The 26,196-nt window shown below is 36.3% G+C and overlaps 1 protein-coding gene across 1 annotated transcript in view; it reads left to right on the forward strand.

The window, feature by feature from the left end:
• Positions 1-643: 643 nt before the first annotated feature.
• LOC149189629 (uncharacterized) overlaps positions 644-26,196 on the forward strand; it is a 75,814-nt gene continuing 50,261 nt past the window's right edge. The window contains exon 1 of the mRNA XM_089410289.1: positions 644-837. Coding sequence (XP_089266415.1) covers positions 644-837 — 194 coding nt within the window. The remainder of the gene's footprint in view (positions 838-26,196) is intronic.

Below are 26,196 nucleotides of genomic sequence, written 5' to 3' on the forward strand. Positions count from 1 at the left end.
TGGGGGCCAACATCATTTGATCAATGGATTTGGTTGTAATGGTGAAAGGAATGTCACGTGAAGGGGAAATTATGGCTCTTTGGGCTGGGACATAGCATTTTTGACATATTCTAGTAAATTTTGGGGCTTGGAATGTCAAGGGAAAAATATAATGGGGGATATTTGACTCCTAGAGTCTAATCTCATTAGTTTATCTATGTGCTTAACCTCTAGCCAACAAAATAGTTCCAGAAAATCAAAATCACATTAAGTGTCATTGATCCTATAATCTCTATCCGCTAATGGTATATGATCCAAATCTATGGAAGGGGGAATTAAAGAGTTAATGGTCTTATCCTGGGTTTTAATCTTAGGAGGCATCACTGTAAATAATGAATCGAAAGAATTTGTAAAGGAGGATTATCGAGGTCAGCAAAATAACGAACTATCAGGTGAAAATGGAAGAAAGTCAATTCCTCTTGCAGTCTGGATGCAGAAAGGTTCTGATAGAGATCATTGTCAGAAACTGTGAACAATAGAAAAAATTAGGAGTGAAAAAGGAGGAGAATGAGAAACTCAGAGGGATTTTTAAACACTGCGACAAAGTCCCGTTGGAAGTGGCGCGGGACCATTACTAAATGGTTACCTAGGGAAAACGAAATAAATGAAGAACGGGTATTTGGCTAGTGATGCATTCAATTGGCCCAATGGTCATGACAGGTTGCGGGCGGAGAATGGTGGAGGAAGATTGGTGGGGCAGAGAAGAATGGATAATGGAAAGGCAGTTCCTGGACGGGGTCGCAGGCGAAGAATGGCGGAGGAAGAGTGGTGGGGTGTGGAAGAATGGATAATGGAAAGGTAGTTTCTGAAGGGGGCAGCAGGCGGTAAATGGTATTGGTCAGGGGGGGTGCGAAATCACCACAACACGCTATGTAAGGGGTAAGGCCCGGTGGTGGAAACCATCTTCCGGACCTCCCCACCCCCCCCCCCCATCCCGACGGTAAAGGAAGAATGCAAAGGGGGGGCGGGAAAGGACGAGGTACGTGAATGAAGCAAGGGATCCGATCTCGAGGAGCTCAAAGCTGTTGACCTTTAATCATAAATGAAAAACAAAATTTGTCCACTTGCACTTTGTTATTTCTTTTCGAACTTAGGATAAGAAAAAAAAAGTAATTTATAAAACACTTTTATCCCAGCGAGCATTTTTCTGCCTTGAACTTAGGATAAAGGATGAAAAATGAAACATTTCGAAATACTTTATCCCATCATGCATATCCTGACCTTTCATGATATCGTCAAACTTAGGATAAAATTTGTATATACAAATATTTGCCAAATCTCCTAATCTACCTACACTTAGCTAGACTAGCATTTTTTATTTTTTTCTGTAGGGTGCACTTAGACTAGCAAACCCATTTTTATTTTCTTTTATGCAACATGAAAAACTATCAAGCCTATCCCTTATTTCTCCTATTGACGCAGATTAAATAGTTTGGTCAATGTCATTTTCTACCTAAATAATGATTTGCCCAGATTAAATTGTTGGATAAACCTTTATTCTCTATCTAATTTGCAAAAATTTAAAGGAGTTTAATCATGATTAAATTGTATGATTAAACTAAAAATAATGATTGCGGCATTTTGAACAAGTTGCACACAACTTTTATTTTACATAAATGAAGCAAAAACTATCCATGAGTAGTGGCATTTAGACTTGCAATAGTTTCAGTATTATTCTTTTTTTATTTTCTTTCTTTTGGTGGGTTCAATCTTTCTTCCTTTTCAATATTTTTGTTTTTCTATTTATTTCTCTTCTTTATTAACCGTCTTTTCATTTTTTATTCTATTTTTTATTTTATTTGGAAATCATTGGAAAATTGACAAGTATTTACAAAATAGGGTTCCTGAGATATAACACTCAATTACCTTGAGATCCTATAAATTATATGACCCTAACACAACCATTACAACACATCTTCTACAATATATGCATTAGAATAACCGAAGTAGTTAACCTATCTAGAACAAGTTAAGAAAACAAGAATTACAAGAGTTTAAAGAATAGTGTTACAAACAAATACAACACATGCATAAAAACGTGGTTGCCTATGACAAGCTTTTGAATTAAGCGAATGTTCCAAGACACATTCGTACACCATACATGACTAGCCGTAGTATTGGAGAATTGGATCCATTGCTCACTCCTCAATGAAAAGATTACAGACTCTCAAGGATATGTGGGAGGAGCCAAGGTGAAAAGTCCTTTCGCATGTACAATGTGAGCATATATATAGCCAAGGGAGAACTGACCCTTGTGCCTCTTCGACTTCCCTCATCATTGTTCAACTTACATGACTCTTCAACTTCATCCGTGGGTCTCTTGGACTTCCAAGTTACATTACATTGATGACAACAAGTATGGCCCATAGTAGCGATGTGACTGAGATGACTCATGACACTGCTGACATGAACATACTGACTGTGGTGTCCATGTCTAGCTATTATGATGTTGGGTGATGAGTATGCTCTTGGTGTATCATAGCTTCACCTCTGCATGAGGAAGTGTGCGGGGTCTTTGATGGTCTTGGTATTTTCTTGATGGTTCATGCATGTGTATCTATCTCCTTTGCTTGCTACTTGGTATTCTTTTCATGTTCGTCCAACTCCAAGCAATTGTTCTAGCATGTGATCCCTCTTCATCCCATTCGTTTTCATGCCATGCTCCATTCATGTACCTGCTTCTACAATCACTCATGACAAGATAGCATCAAATCTAGAAATATCCTAATCTACTATGATGCATTGCTTTGCATGATCGGTCTGGGTGACCAGGAGAGCGGGCAAGGTACTAAGACTGCCCAAAGTACACCTCAGACCATGATGTGGGAATCTGGGACATTGTCATGAAAAACTACACAGTAGTCACTGGGAGGTTGATTTGAGTAGTTTGGGATAGTAGTGACATCTGCGGGAGTGAGCCCAACTAGGAGGAAAAATTATGTTGTTTTTCAGAGGAGGTAGTGTGGGCAGCAGGAAGCATTTTCAATGAAAACTATGCAGTTTTTCGAAGGAGTATAGGATCAGACTGTAGGATATGCTAGTCAGAACTACACAGTTCTAGGAGACATTCAAGGCAGGACATGACTACGCAGTTTCCGAGCTGAGTGGAGTGTCGGGCACCAGGAGGAATATCAGTGAAAATTGTGTAGTTTTCAACAGGAGAGTAGAGAAGGCCAGTAGAGGTACTGCCTAGAAAAACTGTGTAATTTTTCGGGACAGTGCAGTGATAGGAAGCAGAGGCCTATCCCTCATGTCTATGCAATTTCCCTAACCAATGCAGGCAAGCAGGGTGGATAGCTACTGCACATTTTTGGGGATGAGTGTAGCCCTGGGTCACAACTCTAGTTAGATCTTTCAGTTGACCAAATGGAGGTTTGGTGGATGGTCTTACAGGAAGCAGAGACTGGAATGACTTCTTGGAAAAATTCTACATAGTTCTGGGAGACATTCAACTGCCTCATTTTCAGAATTACACAGTGTAGGCTACCCAGGAGGACAGCCTCGAGCTCTGCATAGTTTTGGGCAACAATGTAGGGTCACAGAGGGCTACGACTACGTAGTGCAACTGATTGGAAATATGGTTGATGGAAGGTTGTCTGGTCGACAAATTTTCAAGGAAAATAGTTGTGTGTGTGAGCAAGTGAACTCGTGTATATATGACCTTGTGAACACACACTTAGCATGATATAACAACATGACACCTCAAACCAACAAGACAACATGTGCTCAATGCGACCATTTAAATGTGAAAGCAACAAGTGTCACACTTAAGATGGATCATTGAACGATCGTGACAAAACTTACGTGACAATGTCTACAACTTTGTGTGTGAGTACAATGGGTGTTTACATAGTCGAAAAAACTCATGCACACAAAGAAAAACCTTCGATATCACCATAGCAAGGTCGCAGGCATGACATAGCAGTCAACATGCCAAAGACGATAGTTGGTCAAACAAGCGAAAAGGAAGCAAGACATGTAGAGGAAAGGCATGAAATGAATTTTGTGTTTGCACAAATGCATGTTACTGAAGCCAAGATGATATGACAATGACAAACAATCTAGAAAACTCAACTAAGATTGTACTTCGAAAGGTGTTCTTTACTTACCATACTTACCCTCAAGATGATCATGCATCTGACAGAGTCTGCATGTGGTCTTGATCTTTCGCCATCACTTAGTCTCTTGGTCCTTCTCCTCAACTCCTTAGGAGTGATCTTAGCTTGTCACCTTTTCCTGTAGTCACTGAAAGATAGATCATCGAAATTTTAGTGGGCAGTGACTCATGCCGAAATGAATCCCTGAGAGGCCCATTTGTATAGTTTCTTCATGCAAGGCACATAAGACAACTTGGACAACACTACACAATTTAGAGGCATAGGACACTGTTGCAGGATGGGGTCTTGTGAGGACACATCTACACAGTTTCTGAGTGCAATGCATCCTGGGCAACTGAGAGGCAATATTGCGCAGTTTCTATATGCAAGGCATTGTTGCAGGATGGGTTCTAGGAGGACACATCTACTTAGTTTCATGTTGCAAGGCATTGTTGCAGGATGGGTTCTAGGAGGACACATCTACTTAGTTTCATGTTGCAAGGCAGAATAAGAAGCTGAGGGATAATATTGCACAATTTCTGATGATGATCAGTTCCATCTGGGAAGGTCACTGGAGAAAATTGCTACGCATTTTTGGATGCAAAGGGGGTTGGTGTCTCTGTGCACCACATAGTTCCAACGGGAAGGGAAAAAGATTGAGGGTTGCAAAAGCAAAGTGCATAGTTTTGGGAAGTTAGATGAGGCTAGGTTTCTCAAGAAATTGGTTAAGTGTGAGATCAAGGAACATATGTAAATAGTGATAGGACTCGACTATGATCATGCACGAACACTTAGTGATACAACTTAGACCATCCATAATTTATAAAACATACTCTAGTTGATGAAACAACCTTTGCGACAAGAATGCATGAAGTGACTGTTAAACATGTCGATGTAATGACAAGAACTCATACGGACAATATTTCCCTTGAATAAAAACAACACTCCCTTTGCATGAAAAAAACAATCCCTATGCCCAAAGATGACACATGTTGCATAAATATGAGAACATGAACAACTCTTAAGATCAAGGAGGGCAACCTGAGATTCATTAGCTTACTAACAAGTGACCAAGGAACGATCAATTGCAGGATCCAAGGTAGGCTCCAAAATTTGCATGTAAGACAAAATTTTGGAGGGTGGTTGTAGCCGCTACAACATTGGCGACACATTGGTAGAACTTCAGCTCTCTGTATGGACCTTGTTTCATGAAATTTGAGTCTAACCTCTCCAGAAGTATTATTCGATTCTTTGAACGTGATGGTCTCTGCACTAGCTTGTGTGGAAGATGTAGCCCCTACCATTCTCTTGATAAGTTAGCACACATTCCAAGCCAAGTCAACTATGTTGTTTCGATTGGGGATGATGAGTATATGGGTGCACAAGTAATATAACTGTCATATTTTAGGTTTCATCTCTGGTGTTGCTTTGCTGCTAGCAGGCCTAGACAATACCCCACCGTAGTCATGCCTGAACATAAGAATCACTCCACTGCCAACGAGCTTGGTCAATACCTCGGTGGAGTTACTTGCATCACCTCTCTGTGTAGGAATCCTTTCTCTTCTTTCGCCTTATTTTATTTTTTCCATTTCCTTGATTTTCAAAGAACTGTGCATAGGTACTTATTTATTTCAGAGGTTGAAGAGGGATCCCAACTTATTGATAGCAAAAGAGGTTGTTCCTTCAAAGTACCTTTCATATACCTCTGACATCCATGTTAAGGTTCCCCCCTCATCTTATTCTACTTGATTCAGTTGACAAGGTTTAACATAAAGGACCAAATAGAGTAGGCGGTACTAGTTAGTAGTGTAAGCGTTGTGTTTTCACCAAGACTCGATTTGAACAAAACGTATTTTCCATCAGGGTATCAATGACTGAAAGCAAAAATATCTTCACAAAGAGAGAGAACAATACATAACCATATGTTGATAACTCTACAAGTCCCCTTAGATTTTCCCGGCTTGTCTCGAGAGTGAAACATGGTTTCATGTGAGGCTAACCTATGGATACAAGCAAGAAAAGAAATCAAAAAGCAAAAATAAGAAGGAAAGAAAAAGAAAAACAAGAAACGAAAAGCAAGCAAGCAAGAAAACCAAACCAAGTCAGAAAGAAAAAAAACATGCAAACTAGAAATAAAAGCAAAGCAAGAAAGGAAATGCTACTCCTACTCCTACGCTAAACAATTAGGGTTGCATGAAATGAAATTTCTAGTGAAGAAACCATAGGCATACTCGACCTGCAACCAAAATGATACAAACGATTAAAACAGATAAGAAAATAATGTGCAATAGAAAATAGAAAAACTTGACAATCTTGCACATGAGAGAGAAGGTCATTCCTGTCGGAAGAAAGATATGTCACAACCACCCAACACACATGTTTACCTCTTCGATGACTACAATTTTTCAACAAGCCTCGGAATCCCCTTGCAAGTGTGTAGTCATCTGCACCAAGTTTCTTAGCGAGTGCAAGGAAGGACAAAAATTTGTTACTTGCAGCATGACTCGCCAAGTAAGTTTTTTCCAACCATTCAGCAATTGAATTGTCAAATTTGTGATGGTTGTTTTCAATGACTCGTCATCTTTGAAAACATAGATTTCTGATTCGAGAAAGGGGATCACGATGGGAATCTGGTACGGATAGATAGTTTTTATCATTCTCATCAGTCATGTGAAGATAGTGATGACCTTCCATAGCCATTAGTGTTGGCTGAAGTGCCTCACCTACTTGACACAAGTGTGAGGAGAAAGATGTTACATGGTGGAGATCATAGTGCGCAAAGCAACTGTCATTGGATGTACTACTAGGAAAATGAGAAACTGCATGACAGTCACCTAAGATAGAAGAAAGATCAGACGAGTTGGTTGAGATGCCAGATTACTAGTTTGACATCAACAAAGAAAAATTTTGCACAATCTTGTGAATGCTCTTAATGATGGAACCAAGTTCATTTTGCGCTAGATATGATAGAACACCCACCTGCAAATGGTGAAAAATTGCTCAGGCGTGATGGTCATCACAAGAATGTAGAATGGATACCAACACTGTGAATGTGTGAAGCTAGTTGGGGTGTGGTGAAATGAGAGGAACTTGATTTGCGTGATATCCTATGTGCTCGTCATCACAGAGGGAGATTGATGGCATGATGAGAAGGCATATTTGAAGTGAAAGATTCGCAAGAAGATAAAAGAGGTGATCACGAGAGTGAAAATTCGATAACTATGATTCTAAACAAAGGAAGTCTTTGAGATAATCAACTTTACAATTCCATGATTGCATGAGATACGGACACTCCCAACCCGAATTAGATGTATGACACGTGCATGAAGATGGACACAATGTAACAGACTCGTCGATTTAGTCATGAGTGAAATTTTGAAATCTTGAATATCACATGCAGAGTAGTAAATATTTCTTGCACAGAGATCCACGTCGAGTGAAACCATGTAGATAGACAGATTGTGTGTGAGAAACTAGATATGATTTGGTTTGAGAGGCTTACCAAAGTCACGAGTTCATGACATAACTGTCAACGGACATTGAAGTGCCTTGACTCGCTAGAACATCCTTAAACTTTCCAGACTTGAAAAATTGCATTTTGAGATGTGAACCAAATCATGCATGGCTTGAGGATCATTTTTTTTTTGACTTCAAATATTCTCTTAGAATGGAAGCCATCTCTGTCACAGGTTTCATCAAACTTCTTAGCTTCAGCAAGCCAACTTGACGAGTTGTCTTCATGCAACATACAAGATGATTATGAGTGGGAAGATTCATGTGCATTGAGACTGTTTTTATCATGGACAACCTCATTTCCTTGTGTCGATCAAGGAGATAACTCATCAGATGAAGAAGAAAGAGAATAGGGAGTATCTTCTCTACTTGTAGATGCTTCATGAATTGTAGGACACATGGGAAAGTGAGGTGGAACGGAAGTTTTGATATGGATGTTTGCTTTAACCAGAGCGCATTCTAGATCAAAGTCTGAGTGTACATGAGAGAACAACAGATCACATGATGTGCTTAGCTATTCATCACAACTTATGGAAGCATGGGAGTGATGATAGCCCAAGGCTAAAGGCTGATTGAAATAATTAATTTTTCATGATGTTTCACCAAAATTAAAGGTTGAGAAACATTCATGAATGGAAGCTCATTATCTTGATGTGAACCATTTTGAAGCATAGAGGAATTGATTGTGTCTTCACCTTTCTTCTCCTCCACCTGCGTAATGAGATTGCCTTGCATATGACCGCAATTTCAGCCATCAGCTTGAGAATCAAGAGAATGCACACAACTAGCTGGTGAAGTGGATTGATCAAGTGAGTCATGGTACAAGGATTCATGGCTTGTATATGACGAAGGACGGAAAAGATGTTGATCAAACTCGAGACTTGGGTTATGAATGGTGATGTCCTCTTGTTGAATGGAGGAATGAGTTTTCACCATAGGCTTTCTAAGCCATTCTAGAATTTCCTCCATTGGAGTGGGAGACGACTCAGAAGATGGGTCAGGAAAATGTTACGCAGCTTTATCAGCTTTGCGACCGCTATGAGGGGGCACCCTCTGTGCAGATTTCTCAGCTTTACAATTGCTGCAGGGGGCAACCTCTGCACAGGCACCCACTTCGACACCAGAAAAGGAGGAGGAGAAGGAAAAAATAGGGTGTTGGGCTACTCCTCTGCAAACTAAGGGGCCTCATGATCCGCAAGAGTCGAGGAAGAAGGGAAATCAAGAGGTTCATCGTGTTAGGAAACATGAACCAAGAATTTCAACTCTTAGCTCATGAAGTCAAGGTCCAAAAACTATTTAGGAATTTTGTGACAGAGGTGAGGGAAGCAAGTAGAAAATTCCTCAATTGATTCACTAGGCTTCATTTTTAAATGAGAGATTATTTCATAGACATCTTGGTGGTTATACTTATCAAAGTCTTGATGGAGCTCCTTGAGGAGAGTAAGAAGGGAATGGATGAATTAGGTGGTAGGGTATGACACCACTTATTAACACGACCTTCAAGAGTAAGAAAGAAAAGTACACAAATAAGATCTTCACTATTGATTTCATGAGATTCGCAAAAACGAAGAAAATAAAAATTGTGCTTGGTTATGGAAATTTTTTCCCCACCGTCAAACTTTAACAAGGACAAGTGATCAAGAAGCTCATCAATGAGTGATATTTGATTAAGGGAGAAATCGGGGAAACAACCACAAGAGAAGAATTTGTGTAAGATTCATTTTTATAAGTGATTCAAACTGGATGCAATGGGCTCAGCTTTTCATCTGGCCCTCCTTCTAGAACTAGAAATGTTGACGGTGTTGGACCCACCAACATTTAGGTGATATCCCTGGTATGAAGTCCCAACTAAACCTCACACCATTTGGTGTAGGAGTACCATCTAGTACGATGGCCCGGTTGCCATTATCTTAAAGATATGTCTTAGCTCTTGCTTGTCATCACATGAGAGTGATGTACTTGGTCATCAAAAAGCGAGGTATGTGTGCTTAGTGAGTGCTTAATGTAGCTTATGTCTAAGTTCCTTACTGCAGAGGGTAGGGTGAAAGTGAGTCACTGGTCGAGAGGGAGTAGTCCCAACATAGGTAGAGATGAACACAACACAGCAAGATCTGCATAACCTTTGGTGGAGTAGTCCACATGGATGCAGCAGTCAGAAACACGAAGGTAAATGAATAGCACATACAACACCTAGCAAAGTAGTCCACACAGATGCGACAAATGTTATAACAAATATACAAGAACGAATATGTGTAGTGTCCAGTGGAGTAGTCCACACGGACGAGACAACAATATAAACTATTACAACACATCTTCAACAATATATGCACTAGAATAACCGAAGTAGTTCAACTATCCTAGTACAAGTTAAGAACACACGCATTACAAGTGTTTAAAGAATAGTCTTACAAATGAATACAACACATGCATGAAAATGTGTTGGCCGTGAAAGGCTTCTGAATTAAGCAAAAGTTTCAAGACACACTCGTACACCATACATGACTAGCCCCGGTAGTGAAGTGCTGGAGCCACTCCTTGCTCCTCAAAGAAAATATTACAAAATCTCAAGGCTATGTGGGAGGAGCCAAGGTGAAAAGTCCTTTTTCATGTAGAATGAGGGGATATATATAGCCAAGGGTGAACTAACCCTTGTGACTCTTCAATTTCGCTCATGACTGTTCGACTTACATGACTTCGAATTACATGAATCTTCAACTTCATCTGTGGGTCTCTTGGACTTCCATGTTACATAACATTGATGACAACAAGTATGGCCCATAGTAGTGATGTGGTCGAGAAGATTCATTACATAACTCGACATGACACTGTTGACATGAACATGTTGACTATGGTGTCCATGTCGAGTTGCTATGTTGTTGGGTGATGAGTATGCTCTTGGTGTATCATATCTTCACCTCTGCATGACGAAGTGTGTAGGGTATTTGATGGTCTTGGTATTTGTTTGATGTTTCATGCATGTGTATGTATCTCCTTCACTTGCTACTTAGTATGCTTCGCATGTTCGTCCAACCGCAAGCAAGTCTTCTAGCATGCGCTGCTTCTTCATCCCATTCGTCATTGCACCATGTTCCATTCATGTACCTACTTCTGCAATCACTCATGAAACAACGACATTAAATCCATAAATCTCCTAATATACCATGATGTATTGTTTTGCATGATCGGTCTGGGTGACTAGGAGTGAGGACAAGGTACTGAGACTCCATAGAGTGTAGCTCAAGCCACGTTGTGCAACTATGGATCACTGTCGGGAAAATTTAAGCAGAGTTCATTAGGAGGCCAATTTGAGCAGTCTGGGAGAGCAGTGACTCTGTGGGAGAGGGCTCAACTGGGAGGCAGAATTGTGTAGTTCTTCTGGGGAGACAGTGCATGCAATAGGAAGCACTAGTAGTGAAAGTTGTGCAGTTTTTTCGCAGGAGGCTGGGATCAGGCTACGAGAGCTACTAGTCAAAATTGCACATTTCTAAGAGAGAGCCAATGTAGGACATGACTACGTAGTTTCCGAGATGAGTGGAGTGTCGAGCAACAAGATTACTTCTAGTGAAAACTACGCATTTTTCAGCAGGAGAGAAGAGCAAGCTAGCAGGGTGATTTCCTGACAAAACTGCGAAATTTCTTGGGACAATTCAGTGACAGGAAAAAAAGGCATATCCATCATGTCTAGACAACTATTGTGTAGTTTTGGATATGAGCGCATCCTTATGTCACAACTCAAGTCATACCTTCCAGTTGACCACAGGGAGGCTTTCTAGATGGTCTTGTGGGAAGCACAGACTGGAATGGCTTCTTGGAAAACTTTTGCGTAGGTCTAGGATGGTGTCAGCTGGCTCATTTCTAGATTCCTTGGAGGACAACCTCAAGCTCTGTGCAATTCTAGGCAACAATCCAGGGTCACTTAAGATTGAGACTGTGTAGTGTAGCTCAGTGGAGGTCAAGTTGATGGAAGGTTCTCTGGTCGATATATTTTTGGGAAAAATGGTGAAGTGTGTGAGTTGCGAACTTGTGTATATATGACCTTGTGAAGACACACTTAGCATGACTCGATGACAGGACACCTCAAACCAACAATACAACATGTGCTTAGTGCGACTGTCTAAAGGTGAGAGAGACAAGTGCAACACTTAAGATGGGTCATTGAACGATCGTGACGACACCTACGCGACAATGTCTACAACTTTGTGTGTGAGTATGATGGGTTTTTAAATAGTCAAGACAACTCATGAAAACAAATAAAAACCTTCAATATCACCAGAACAAGGTCACAACCATGACATAGCAGTCAACATGCCAAAGACGACAGTTGGTCAAACAGGTGAAAAGGAAACAAGACATGTAGAGGAAGCACATGAAATGACTTTTTTTTTTCACACATACATGTCAATGAAGACAAGTTGATATGACAATGACAAGAAGTCCTACAAACTCAACTAAGATATGTACTCTGAAAGGTGTTCTTTACTTACCATACTTACCCTCAAGATGATCATGCATCAGATAGAGTATCCATGTGGTCCAAATCTTTTGTCATCACTTAGTCTCTTGGTCCTTCTCCTCAACTCCTTGGGAGTGATCTTAGCTTGTCACCTTTTCATGTATTCACTGAAAGATGGATCAGCGCAGTCTCAATAGGCAATGATTGATGCCAGAATGAGGCCCTAGGAGGCTCGTCTGCACGGTTCCTTCATGCTAGACAAACAAGACAACTTGCAAAACACTACGTAGTTTTATGGTACATGACATTGTTGTGAGATTGGGTCTTATAACGACACCTCTATGCAGTTTCTAAGTGCAGTGCAGCTTGGACAGTTGAGAGGATATACTATGCAGTTTCTGGATGCATGGCACTTCTGCGGGATGGGTTTCGGGAGGAAATATTTGTGAAGTTTTAGGTTTCAAGGCAGACTGACCAGCTGAGGGACAATACTGCGCAATTTTTGATGACAATGGGTTCTGACTGGGAAGGTCATTGGAGGAAACCACTGTGTAGTTTTGGATGCCAAGGGAGGCTAGGGTCTCTGTATACTACACAGTTCTAACAGGCAAGGGAAAAATATTGAGGGTTGCAAAAGCAAAGTGCATAGTTTTTGGAAGTTGGATGAGGCTAGGTTGCTCGAGAAATTGGCTAAGTATGAGATTAAGGAACATATGTAAAAGGTGATAGGACTCGACTATGATCACACGCAAATACTTAGTGATACAATGTAATTCATCCAGAATTTATAAAACATAGTCTTCTTGGTGCAACAACCTTCGCGACAAGAGTGTGTGAGGTGAGTGTGAAACATGTCTATGTAATGAAAACAGCTCATACGCATAAGATTTCCCTTGAAGCAAAACAACATTCCCTTTGCATGACAAACAACAATCCCTATGCCAAAGATGACACATGTTGCATAAATAGGAGAACATGAACAACTCTTAAGATCAAGGAGGGGAGCTTGAGATCATCATCTTACCAACAAGTGACCAAGGAATGATTGATCACAGGATCCAAGGTGGGCTTCGAAATTTGCATGCGAGCCAAAATTTTTGGAGGGTGGTTGTAGCCGCTACAACAGAGCCCTATTCTACAAATTTATTTTTCAGACTTTGGGTATCAACCATTTATGTATCATCCTCTAAAGCTACAAATTTTTTTTTGGATCCCGAGTTTTCTCTAGCTTTTGGAGCTTCTTGTTGGCCAGTGTTTTGTCTTCTAATTGTCACTTTTTCAAATCTCTGAGCTCTTTTTTCTTTATTATTCTTGATGAGTTCCCTTCTAGTTTAATGGACAATCCCATAATAAGTATCCATACCTAGGGAACCTCCTACATCTAAAAGGAACATGCTCATAATCCAACAACTATTTATGCAAATATCTATAGAAGTGGGAAGGAGCTTTGATATGTTCATACAAACAAAGATCCAAGCATATGAGGTATATCTATGTATTTTTTTGCCTCAATTTTTTTTTAAAATGTCTATATTATATTTTCAATTCCATCCAATGCCTCCTCGTTCCAAAATTGTTGCATTAGGAAAAAGAGCCATATACGCTGGTGTAACTAAGAAGTCTTATTTTTTGTGGTTATATCTTTCTTTCCAAAATTGCATATTCTAAATCCAAGTGATTAGAGACCTTTCTATGGGCCACATAGCTAGAAATTTATGAATCAAAGCTTGGTATTTCATATATTGAACTTCAAACTTCATATCTTTCACTACTTTGGCTCAACATCGCCCATGATTTTAATTTTGCCAATTAATCTCTATCAAAGATTTTTTGTTACTGGTTATATTAGATTTTGTTGAGCCTTGTGTCCATGGTGGCAAGTGACAAGGTGCTCTGGTTGTTGTGCCATGCACTAAGCTATTTCTAATCACGATAATTTTTTAGGAGAGGGGCATCCCCGTCCTGAAGATATACCATCCCATAAGAGAAGACTTAAGAGGGACGAAAGAAAAACCCTTACAAGAACGAAATAGAAAGCTATATCAAAAACTAATAAATTATAAAATTTATAATAATTGTATATTTTATTCTATATTTAAATTAATTTCAAACTTCCATAATAAATTAGAATATTTAAAATACATATTCAACTAGCACAATATGATATAAAACATTATGATTCAAAAGAACTTATAAATTGAATGATGAATCATGAAAAATAATTTACTAAACATGTTATTTAATAATAATTTAATATTAAAATAAATTATCAATTATATTGATTATTTGATTATTTAATTATAGAAAATGTATCATTTATATTTTATTATTATTTAAAGGAAATAATTTATTTGAATATAATTTATTAATAGTTTTGATAAAGATAGTTCTTATCATCTGTCTTCAAAATTTCAAATATTCTATTTTTTTTCCCATTTTTATTGAAAATGGATAAAAATAATATAATATTAAATATCATATTATACTAAATATCAAATAAAATAAAATTATATTTAATTTTAATATTTTTTTTTTTACTTTTTCTATGTATATATTTTTTAAGATAAATTTATAATTTAGCAATTATTATCGGATTCTATAAATATTAATAAAATTATATTTTCTTTTATTGTATTTTTGAATATATAAATAAATTCAACATTTAAAAAATTCAATTTACAACTCTAATTATTTTTAATTAAATTAAAAATAAAATAAAAATCATAATATAAACTTAATAAAAACAAAAAAAATTATATTTTATAATATCTAAAATATAAATCATAATATAAATTTAATAAAAACAAAAATTTGCATATTTTACAATAATTAAAAGAATTTTACATCCGGTAAATTTTATAAAACATTTAAATTATATAAACTAAATAGTTTAAATTTCCACTTTTAAGAATTTCGATTCCAATTTTAATAGTTTCTAATCCAATTTAATTGAAAAAACAAAAATATGATGAAACTTGGTGTAGTAGTAATATTTTCTACTTGTGCTTTTCTTGCCTCACTTATCTTTTTATAACATTTCGAGATCATTGGTCTGATCCGATATATTCCTACTTTAATTATATAATAGGAAATATTTTTGGAACCTTTGAGATCTGAATGGAATTGTTTTCCTAATTTTTAATAGTCGCGTGCTGTGAACAGCATTTCGTTTTTTTCCAATTAAAGAAATTACGTCGGAGTAGCTCACAAACCGATATAGTCTACCTCCTTATTTAACCATTGAGTCACATCCACGAAACAGCTGGCAGCAACTCATTACAGATAATTAGATGCTACCTCTTTGTGGCTTGTCCGGGAAAGCGCTAATCAGCGGTATTTAATGTCTCGGGATATGCACGCCGCGCAATAACAGGCGAAAGTCAAATTTTGACATTAATTAATATTTTAGCTTTCGCGTGTTATGGAACTAAGCTGAGTGCATGTCCCAAACATTAAATACCCTGAAAATGACTGATTAGCTCTTTCCGCTTGTCCGTACCTCACAGACACGATGCGTCGTTCTCTGCGGACTGATTCGTAATAAGAAAAACATGTGGGAGTTGTCAGAACTATGGAGAACATTGGATAAAAGTTTGAATAATAAATTAAACGTTTGAACCATTATCTGGATCAATAAATTGAACAAACAATACCCTGACAGATCTACGCTGTATATGATAGTATTCAAATAATTCTACAAACAATGAATGAGATGAAGCATTTCAGGGGAAATCTTTTGATCTTTGTTTCTTGCACCATTAAGTATAATATGGGTGTATAAGTTAAACCAAAAATACCTTCATCAATCTGCGCTGCAGTGCATATGATCTTATTGAAATATTTATGCAAACAAGTAATGAACTAAAGCTAATGCAATAATGTTTGGATATTTGTTTCTAACACCAATAATCATTATATGCATCATGAAATAAACCAAACAAAAAATGTTCCTTCACTATACTACTCTGAGTATGTTCCTATTAAACAAAATTTGCAGACATCTAAAGAGTTCAAGCCTTTGGGTGAGTGTTTGGATCTTTGTCTCTTCCTCTGTGAACCATTGGTTGGGTGAATAAATTAAAGAAAATATCGTGCCCTTTTTACGCTAAATAAGCTCTTATTCAAATAAGTGTGCCGCAAACTGTTAGTTTAGAGCAAACAACGTATTAATAGGACAATAGCAGAGAATAATCAGACGGACAGAAAAATGGAGAAAGAAAAGAATAACACAAATATATTATTAATGGAGAATGAAATCCTTCACCTTACAAGGAGGATTTGGTCCTTGGCTTGCACGTTTTAGCTAGAGAAATTACAAATTTATAAAGGTTGAAGGAGGATCTATCTAGAATCTTGCATGTGTGGTGCTGTGATAAGTGCCAACATTAGGTGCGCCGGTTTGGCTTGACACTTAACATTCTCCCACTTGAAGCCAAATAAGAGTCATCATTCAAGTCACACCGAGAGTCCTACCATGCCTCTACATAACTCATGTCTATTTCTTGGTAGAATCTTAGTGAGCATATCAGGGTTCCTATCTCTATGGATCTTTTCCAAGGATAATTGTCCTTCTTCCAACACATGCCAGATCCAATGGTACCTTAAGTCAATGTGCTTGGTTTTTTAGTCAAATGTTTTTGTTTTTCGCGAAGTGAATGACACTCTGACTATCACAATATAACACATACTTTTCTTGCTTTATTCCTATCTCTCCTAGGAATCACTACATCCACAACATCTCTTTACAAGCTTTTGTTATAGCTGTGTACTCTAGTTCTATTGTAGAGAGAGCTATTATTCTTTGTATCCTTGACATCCAAGACACTGTTGCACTTGAAAATGTATACAAATAATCTATGGTGGACTTTCTAGTGTCTATATCTCCAGCCATATCTGCATCTGTAAATCCTTCAATCACAATGTCATTATGACCAAAACATAAACAATAATGACTAGTACCCTTGAGATACCTCAAAATCAATTTTATTGTTTTCCAATGTTGTTTGATTGGTTTGGCAATGAACATGCTTACTACTCCCACTAAATATGCAATGTCTGGTAGTGTGCATACCACGACATACATCAAGATGTCGACTACTGAAGCATAAGGCATTCCGCTCATCTCTTCCTTCTCCTTGTCATCACTAGGACATAATTTAGTACTCATCTTGAAGTGGGCTACAAGGGGTGTACCAATTGGCTTGGCATCCTTCATTTTAAACCTGTCAAACACCTTCTTGATATATTTTTCTTGTGACAACCACAACCTTTTGTTTTTCCTATCACACATAATCCGCATGCCCAATATATGTTGTGCTGGTCCCAAATCCTTCATTGCAAATTTGCTACCCAAATCTTTCTTCAATCTATTGATCTTACTCTTATCATGCCCAACAATCAACATGTCATTCACATATAACAATAATATGATATACTTTCCTTGAACATACCTCATAAATATATCTCCAACTACAACCTTGGATGGTGGTATCCCTAAAGAAGTTTGGACTGGTAAGAAGTTGAATTATTCTAACATGAAAATATTTGGATGTGAAGCATTTGTACATATTCCCAAAGAAAATAGAACTAAGCTAGATGTTAAATCTATGAAATGTATTTTTTTGGGATATGCGGATGAAGAATTTGGTAATCGTCTATGGGATCCAGTCAAACATAAAATTATTAGAAGAAGGGATGTTATATTTAATGAGTTAGAAATGTTTAAGAGGATTGTAGGTGAGCTGGAGATCAAGAAAGTTATTGGCAGGTTTGAAGAGCACCATGAAAAAATCCCACCAATGCAAGAAAATGAACAACAAATTCAAGAGTAGGAAGAACATTCAATGGAAAATGATGAACACCAAGAAGAAGGAACCTTGCAGGAACCTTTACAGTAGATTCAACCTAATAATGCATCACCACAGTCGGTTCGCAAATCTTTTAGGGCTCATAAGCCTTCACAAAGGTATCCTCCTTCAAACTATATTTTGTTGACTAATGAAGGTGAGCCTAATTGTTTTCAAGAAGCTTGTAAAGTTGAGCACAATAAAGAATGGAAGAAAGAAATGGAAGAAGAAATGAACTCTTTGCTGGAAAATAAAACATGGGAATTGGTAAACCTCCCAAAAGGTAGAAAGCCTCTACAAAACGAATGGGTTTACAAGATTACACATGAAGGCGATGAAAATAATGAGAGATATAAAGCAAGGTTGGTGGTGAAAGGATTTGACAAAAAAGGCGTAGATCCAGTGGAGTGTTGACAAATAAAAGTGTCTACGTAAATCTAGTGGAGTGTTGACAGATAGGAATGTTTGCAACACTGTGTCCACTAAAGAGAGTGGTGCTATGTGAAACCAGCACCAAAATATGAAAGCCCCCTTATCAAGTTTTTTTTATGTACTGTTGTAAGGCCTAACTAAGACTGAAACCAGTAGGTACTTTAAAATTTAGGTCGTCATGATTAAGGGGAGTTTTGTTAGAATAATCACGCCACCCAACGCATGTACCCATGGCAGCTAGTCGGTGGCAAGCGGTGAAGTCGGTAGGAGTAGTTGAAGAAATAATTACAGTTGTTGTAGTTTCTATGGTAGCGAGGATGTATAAATTTTCATGTTTTCAATGCAATGATGAAGCTCACTTCGGTGAGTCTTCCCAGTTCCATCAGAAAAAACAAAGGAGTTAGTATTGTATTCAAAAAAATTTGCGGCAAACAACAAAGGAGTTAGGCCTCATGAAGGAATATTTTGACCCTTTCTCTTATACCGGAGCCCATGGTCATATTACTATTATTGTTTTGTTGTTTGCCTTATAACATCGTTGCATTGAGAATAAAAATAATACATCTATAACCTAGCCCATAGATATTTCTCTTCTGGTTAGGTGATACATTAAATTTAAGATTAAAAATAAATTATTTTCGTCATCTCTAACCATTCATAAGTTTATCTTTAAAAATTCAACCATCAAATAAATTAATAACATTAATAACTATCACAGATAATAATAAATTAATTATTGAACAGTTTTAGCAGTGCATTATATTAGATATCATTTTTTGGAATTCAACTGCTTTAATTTAGTCATTCATCTATGACCATTTCCATGAGAGATAGTCCTAACTAAACAATTTTCCATGATTTTTAAATAATTCACTTAACACTCATTACATCGAGTAATGCTCACTTAACATGAAATTAAAAATCCTCCTAAACTCTACATATTTACCTTCCCTCCCTCAAATCGAAAACTTATGCACTTCCCTCCAATCGGCTATACCCCATCCTTTTGCGCCCACTTATAAACATAAATTTTCCTTCCATAGACACCATGACATTCGTCGCGTGGTTGGCTCATAGGAGGAAGAACTTCCCACTTATCCTCCACATCATAAGCTTCTGCAGATGCCAAAGGATTGCCATTCCTGTCCTGCCCACAGCAAAATAGATACGTCCTGTGGAGGAACAAACGGAAAAGGCAAAGAAGTAGCGCATATTGGTAATATCACCTCCGCGGCTCTGTCAGACAGAAACAAAATCATAAATATAAATACTACTCATTTTTCTCTGGTTGGATCGATGCACTCTGCCTATGAAAACAAGTTTTTATTCACACGAACACAGTCGTAGCCGATTGGAATTCCACCACCTTGGGGATCTTCAATATCTGCTACACATTTTAAGGTGTTTCTCACAAGGTCATATACAAAATTATAAGAATGAGAAATTACACATTGTATTTTTCATTCTGAAGAACTTTGCATGTGAATAAATTAGATTTCTTTACAAATGTTAAATATCTAGATCATTATTTAAGATAGATCTATTGACATTACATAATGTGCTTATTAAACTGGTTTTTTTATTATTAATATATTTTAAAATTAAACTGGTTTTTTTATTATTAATATATTTTAAAATATATGTCAATATTAAAATATTTTACTCATAATTCACATTAGATATTTTATTATATATAACATTAAATAAGAATAACATTTTTTTATTGTAGTCCATATTACTTTTCTATTTAAAAAATATTATATTTTTATTTAAAAAAATAAACATACTTATACACCACATTCACATTCACAGTGGTCATAAAATAAGCCTTTGGTGAATCATTATTTGGAAGAATAAATTTTAAAATGGAATACCGTGTGACTCCTACAATATAGAATACACCGATTGTGCAAAGTTGAAAATGATGGTATTAATTTAAATTTTAAAACAACGAATATGTTCAAGCATTTGGAGTAATGTTTGAATCCTTGTTTCGGTTATTAACAAACGTTAAATTAAACAAAATTAACCCCGACTCTTCTACGCTTAATAGGTCGGAAATCTATTAATTCTACCATCAACGAATGAGTTCAAGACTTTGGAGAATCTTTTGGCTCTAGTTCTTTGTTGGAAAATTACTCTTAACCACCGCATTAAACAATCAGCAACAACCATTCTCCAGAATAAATAAGCAGATTAGGAAAGCAATTTTTTGTTGCAATGGAAGATTTACTCTTAACCACCGCATTAAACAACTAGCAACAACCATTCTCCAGAATAAATAAGCAGATTAGGCGAGCAATATTTTGTTGCAAAGAGTAAATCCTCCATCCCTACATCAGCAATTTTTTGTTGCATTTAACTCATAGTAAATAGCCAGGTTACTATGCATTTAACTCATAACTCATAGTAAGTATCCAGGTTACTTTGGAGCAATAACTTTTTCAATTTCTAGTCTTTACACATGAATGTATGTTTTGAATATTATGCAAAAGAGTTTTGTTGTCCATTAACACTTATGCATTTTAACTGAATCTAAATATCCATGTGAAGTTGATGAATGTTAACTCCAAGCTTGTAATGTGGAGCAATACCTTTTTCAATTTCTAGTCTCGTCATATTATTACTACATGAATGTATGTTTTGAATATTATTGTGGACTAGTGAAAAAAAAAAATTATGGGTCAGTGAGTTACTACATAAATAAAAGAGTAGTTAAATGTGTAAAAGTTTACATTTTTCACTTGAGATGAAGTTTTTAGGTTTGTGATTGTTTTTGCATCTCATAAAATCTTAATACAAAATATTTTGGTTGCATGCTAAAGCAGAGAGATTTTTTCAGTTCTACTGTGAATTTATGGGTCTTACTTTCTGCCTCAAACAAAAAGTGGTATCAGAGCAGGTTCAAGAAGTACATTTGGGAAAATATTTTCATTGCAAGGAATTTTGGTGTCAAAGGTTCGTTTGAAAACAAATTTACCAAAATAGATTTGCAAGAAAGAAGTTTCTTCTCTAATAGTTAAAGATGGCAACAACATCAAGCACAAGCTTGACTAACTCACAAATATATCAGTTTAATGCAAAATTATGACTATTGGGTTCTTACAATGAGGGTTCTATTTTCTTCTCAAGATATTTGGGACTTGGTGGAGAATGGATGCACCACCATACAATGCTTTGGCACAAGTAGAAAATACCATCATACAATGCTTTGACACAAGTAGAAAATGATTTGTTGAAAAACAATAGAAATAAGGATTTAAAATACCTCTTCTACATCTTTCAAGTTGTGCATGAGAGCATATTTCCAAGGATTGCAGTAGCAACAAAGTACAAGCAAGCATGCGATATTCTCTAGACATCCTATCTAGGCATGGAAAAAGTGAAGACAACTAAACTAAAAATGTTAAGAATATATTTTGACACCATATGCATGAATGTTTATAAGAATATAAAATCCTTTTTCACACAAGTTATTGGATTAGATACTCAGATCATGTCTCATGGTGAGAGACTTAAGAAAGGAGGATAGTTGAGAAAATTTTAAAGAGTTTTTCATCCAGATTTGATGTTGCTATTGTAACCATAGAAGAGGCAAATGATCTTTCATAATTTTTAGTGGATGAGATTCATGCATCATTGATTTATCATAAACATAAGTGGAATATAACATCAAATACTTCATTGGAGCATGTCTTCAGGACACAAGTTTCCATTGGTCAAAGTAGAGGCAGAGGAAGATCAAATTCTAAAGGAAGAGGAAGAAATCCATAGAGAGTTGGAAGAGGAAGCCCTTTAAGCTCAAGTAGAAAAGGCACCAATCAATATCCAAATCTCAAGCTCGATGTCATTATTGTAAGAAGTATGGACATTAAGCAAATGAATGTACGAAGAAGCAACATGATCTTAGTAACAAACCAAATTCAAATTTCACATAAGAAAATTAAAACCAAGACAACATGTTTTTATTATGCAATGTAGCACGAGATAAACAAAAAGATGTATGCTTTCTAGATTCAACTTGTAGCAACCACATGATAGGAAACATAGAAATGTTTTCCGAACTAGGTGAAAGTTTGAACTCTTAAGTGATATTAGGGACCGATAATAAAATGTCAGTGATGGGAAAAGGAAGAGTCAACATCCTAACAAAGAAGGGGGAGAAGAAATATATTTTAGACATATATTTTGTCGCTGGTTTGAAGCACCATTTGATAAGCATAGGACAACTCATGCAAAAGGCTACAAAGTCTTCTTTAAAAGTGGAGAGTGCACAATCTTGGATAAATTTCCAAGCAAGTAGTTGGTTACAAAAGTGAAAATGACAAGAAACATGATGTAAGCCCTCAATATAAAACCATATTAGAGGGAAGAAGGTGCACAAGAACAATTGTCAATGGATTCACAAGATGAAAGAAAGGTAGTTGTTGTTACAAAAACAAATTTTCATGTAGAGGTCAAGGATGAAAATTGACTATGGCTTTCGTCATCTTAATTTTGGACGCTTAAATTTGTTGCATAGGAAGGCCATGATTAAGGGATTTCCACTCATAGAAAAACATATAACATATGTGAAGGATGCATCTTGGGAAAACAACATAGAGAATCATTTCTAGCAAGAAAGTAAGTGCAAAGACACCCTTGGAGATTTTCCATTGGCATTTATGTGGACCAATGCACACCATATGAATTGGTGGTAGCTATTATTCCTTGACGGTTACAAATGGTTATAAAAGGAAGATATGGATCTACTTCTTGAGACAAAACATTGAAGTGTTTGAGTGCTTCCGTCAATACAAAGCTTTTGTTGAAAAGCAAAATGGACACTACATCAAAGTTTTGACTATTGACAGAGGTGGAAAATACATCTCAAATAACTTCCTACATTTTTTTAAGGAGATAATTGATTCATTTGAGAGATTATTTGGGGATAATGAATATTTGTGATTGTGATTAAGAGAGAATGTTGAAAAATTTCTTCCAACCACCGCATTAAACAAGTGACAACAACCATTTTCCGAAATACACAAGCACATCAAGCAAGTAGTTTGTTTTTTTGTTACAATGAGCAGATTTTTTTTTTATTTTTTTTCCAGTTAAAAAGATGTTGAGTGAATGTGTTGCAAAAACAAGAATACAAAATCCTCCATCACTCATGCGTTAAGTAAAGGTAAATATCCGTGTAAAATTAGCGAAAAATTAAGAAATTAGATTCTTGTGCTGGCCCACCCTACCTTTTTTAATTTCTACCCTTCTCCTATTGAATATTAGGAATATTATGAAAAAATAAAAAATAAAATGTTGTTACAAGTATGTCTAAAGTATAAAAACGATGAGAAAATCACGGAGCAAATTGTGGTGCGCTGGTGAAAACAAAACTAAAAAAAGAAATAGTCATTTTCCAGTTCTACCACGCAATATTCTGTTTAATCTGTTACTGTGTTGTCACTCTGCATAAATTTCTGGGATTTTACTTTCTGCATCAAAACAAAGATTCTTCCACCGGGAACCCAATTTTGTGGGTGAACAAATTAAACGGATAGTACGACACTTTTCCTCCCTTATAACGAATGTGTCCAAAACTTAGGAAGGAAGAACGTTCGAATATTTGCTTCTCCAGCCAAGAACCATTATCCGAGTCTAAAATAATTGAAAACAAATACCATGGCTGCTTTGGCCGAAGAATCTACAAACTACGAATCAGATCAAGCATTTGGGGAATATCCAAACTTGACAACTCTGGGCTGCACATAATTGGATTCAAATATGTTTGCAAACAAGTAATGAGCTAAAACCATTTACAAGCAACAAATAATGTGTGCGTAATTAACGAAACAAAAAAATACCTTCATTTTTGTACTCTCAATATGCTCGTATTGAAATAAATTTGCAAACGGGAATGAGTTCAGGCTTTTGGGTGAACGTTTTGATGTTTGTTTCTTGCTCCGAGAACCACTGCGTAGTAGGTGAAGAAAGTAGAGAAATTATCATACCCGCTTTACGCTTAAGAAATCAAGCTTTTGGAGGAACCTTTCGACCTTTACTTCATTGGTTGCGTTGAGAGTATAAAAATGCATCTACAGCCTAGCCTTCTATTTGGCTGATAAATAAAATTGAAAAGATTAAAAATAAATTATTTCCTAATAAGTCATAATTATAACCTTTAATAAATTCATCATAGAAACTGTAACCATCAAAATAAATCGTTAATGATAATAAATTAAATAAAATTTAAAAATAAATCTCTTTAAAATAATAATTACAAAATTTAAATATTCACTCACGGAGAATATAATAGAGGGTTCACTGCTAAGTTTAGGGTGTACTATTAAGCCAGTCTATGATGTAAAGGTCACCAGTTTGAAACTTCGTGGTAAAAAATCGAGCCATGTTAAGGGCTAGTGTGCCCCAAGCAGAGTGTGATCCTCGTGTCATTTTCATGGCTTAGATGACACTCAGATCCTCGTGTCATTTTCATGGCTTAGATGCCCTGAGTGTCGTGATTTCTCAAGGCACAAGTCAGACCTAATGTAATCTCTCGAGAACTTAGACAACTTGACAACAAGAAATAAAATATTAAATGTTCAAATAGATTAAAAGAAAATTGAAATTCACATATGAATCAAATTTCACCATGTGTCATTCTTTTCATTATCCCAAAAGGGTTGGATCCAATGGTGTAATGTGAGATGTCCTCTTTTAAAGAGAGTAATTTTCATCTAGCTAAAGTGGTTGAGGGAAATGTGTGGTTGTATGTATATAGATCTATTATATTAAAAATGATCTCATAACCTATCCATACATAAATGGATCAAAGCTTAGCCCCATGTATTTTGAGTAGCCTAAAGTGGTTAATGGATCCAATGGTAAAAGGTGGATGTCCTTCTCTAAGGAGAGCTATTTCGATCTAGCTCAAGTGGTTGGGAAAAATGTCAATTTCTTCCTCGCATGTGTTATTTCAATCTAGCTCAGGTGGTTGGGTGAAATATCATTATCCTCCTCACAGCTCAGGTGGTTGGGTGAAATATCATTATCCTCCTCACATGTGTTCAATTATGCCATGTGAGATGTTGAACTCATAATGAGTATATTCTCATAATGGTTCCAAACCTTTTTGTATCTATAAAAGTCTCTCATAATCAAAACATACATATTCCTGATACAGAATATAAAGATATTTCTTAAAATTGGTATTAAATTTACTTAATTGACATTGAAAAAATTCTTTTATTATTAAAAAATATGCCATCTCCAAATCAAATCAAGAATTTCATCAATTACATATCTCTTTATATCTCTTTAGTATTGGGGAATAGAAAACACCTATTAACAAAAAAAAAATCATTTTTAACTTTTAATTACTTATACTCTCCATAAATTTAAGTTTAACAAAATCATAAAAAGACACACATCAACATCAAAAATACAATCAAGATCATTAGAGGGGAAGAAATAATAAGTGAGCCTAAAAAAATCAACGATAATAGTCTCCTTCACAACATTTCGTAGTTAGAATGATTTCCAGTTGCAATGCCTAAAGAATCGCATTCGTATTATTCAACTGTAACAAAAATTCATTGTAATTTTCTTTCAAGGCCCCATATTGATTAAACAATCTGTTGTTATCAGCTTGAAGAGGGGCATCTTCTTCACAAAGCATTTCCACTACGGCATTTAAATATGCAACTTTTTCTTATTCACTGAGCATATTTATCTTTCATCTTACAAATTCGAGATAATATTTTCTAAACGAGAGAGATTTTTTCTCGTCCAAGTCATCAATAAGGTCGACCTTAGTTTGAAATTCTTCTGTAAT

The sequence above is a fragment of the Pinus tabuliformis genome, chromosome 3_1 (genome assembly GCF_031772625.1).
Source record: "Pinus tabuliformis cultivar Carrire ecotype Pingquan chromosome 3_1, CPIR1, whole genome shotgun sequence".
Classification (NCBI taxonomy): Eukaryota; Viridiplantae; Streptophyta; class Pinopsida; order Pinales; family Pinaceae; genus Pinus; species Pinus tabuliformis.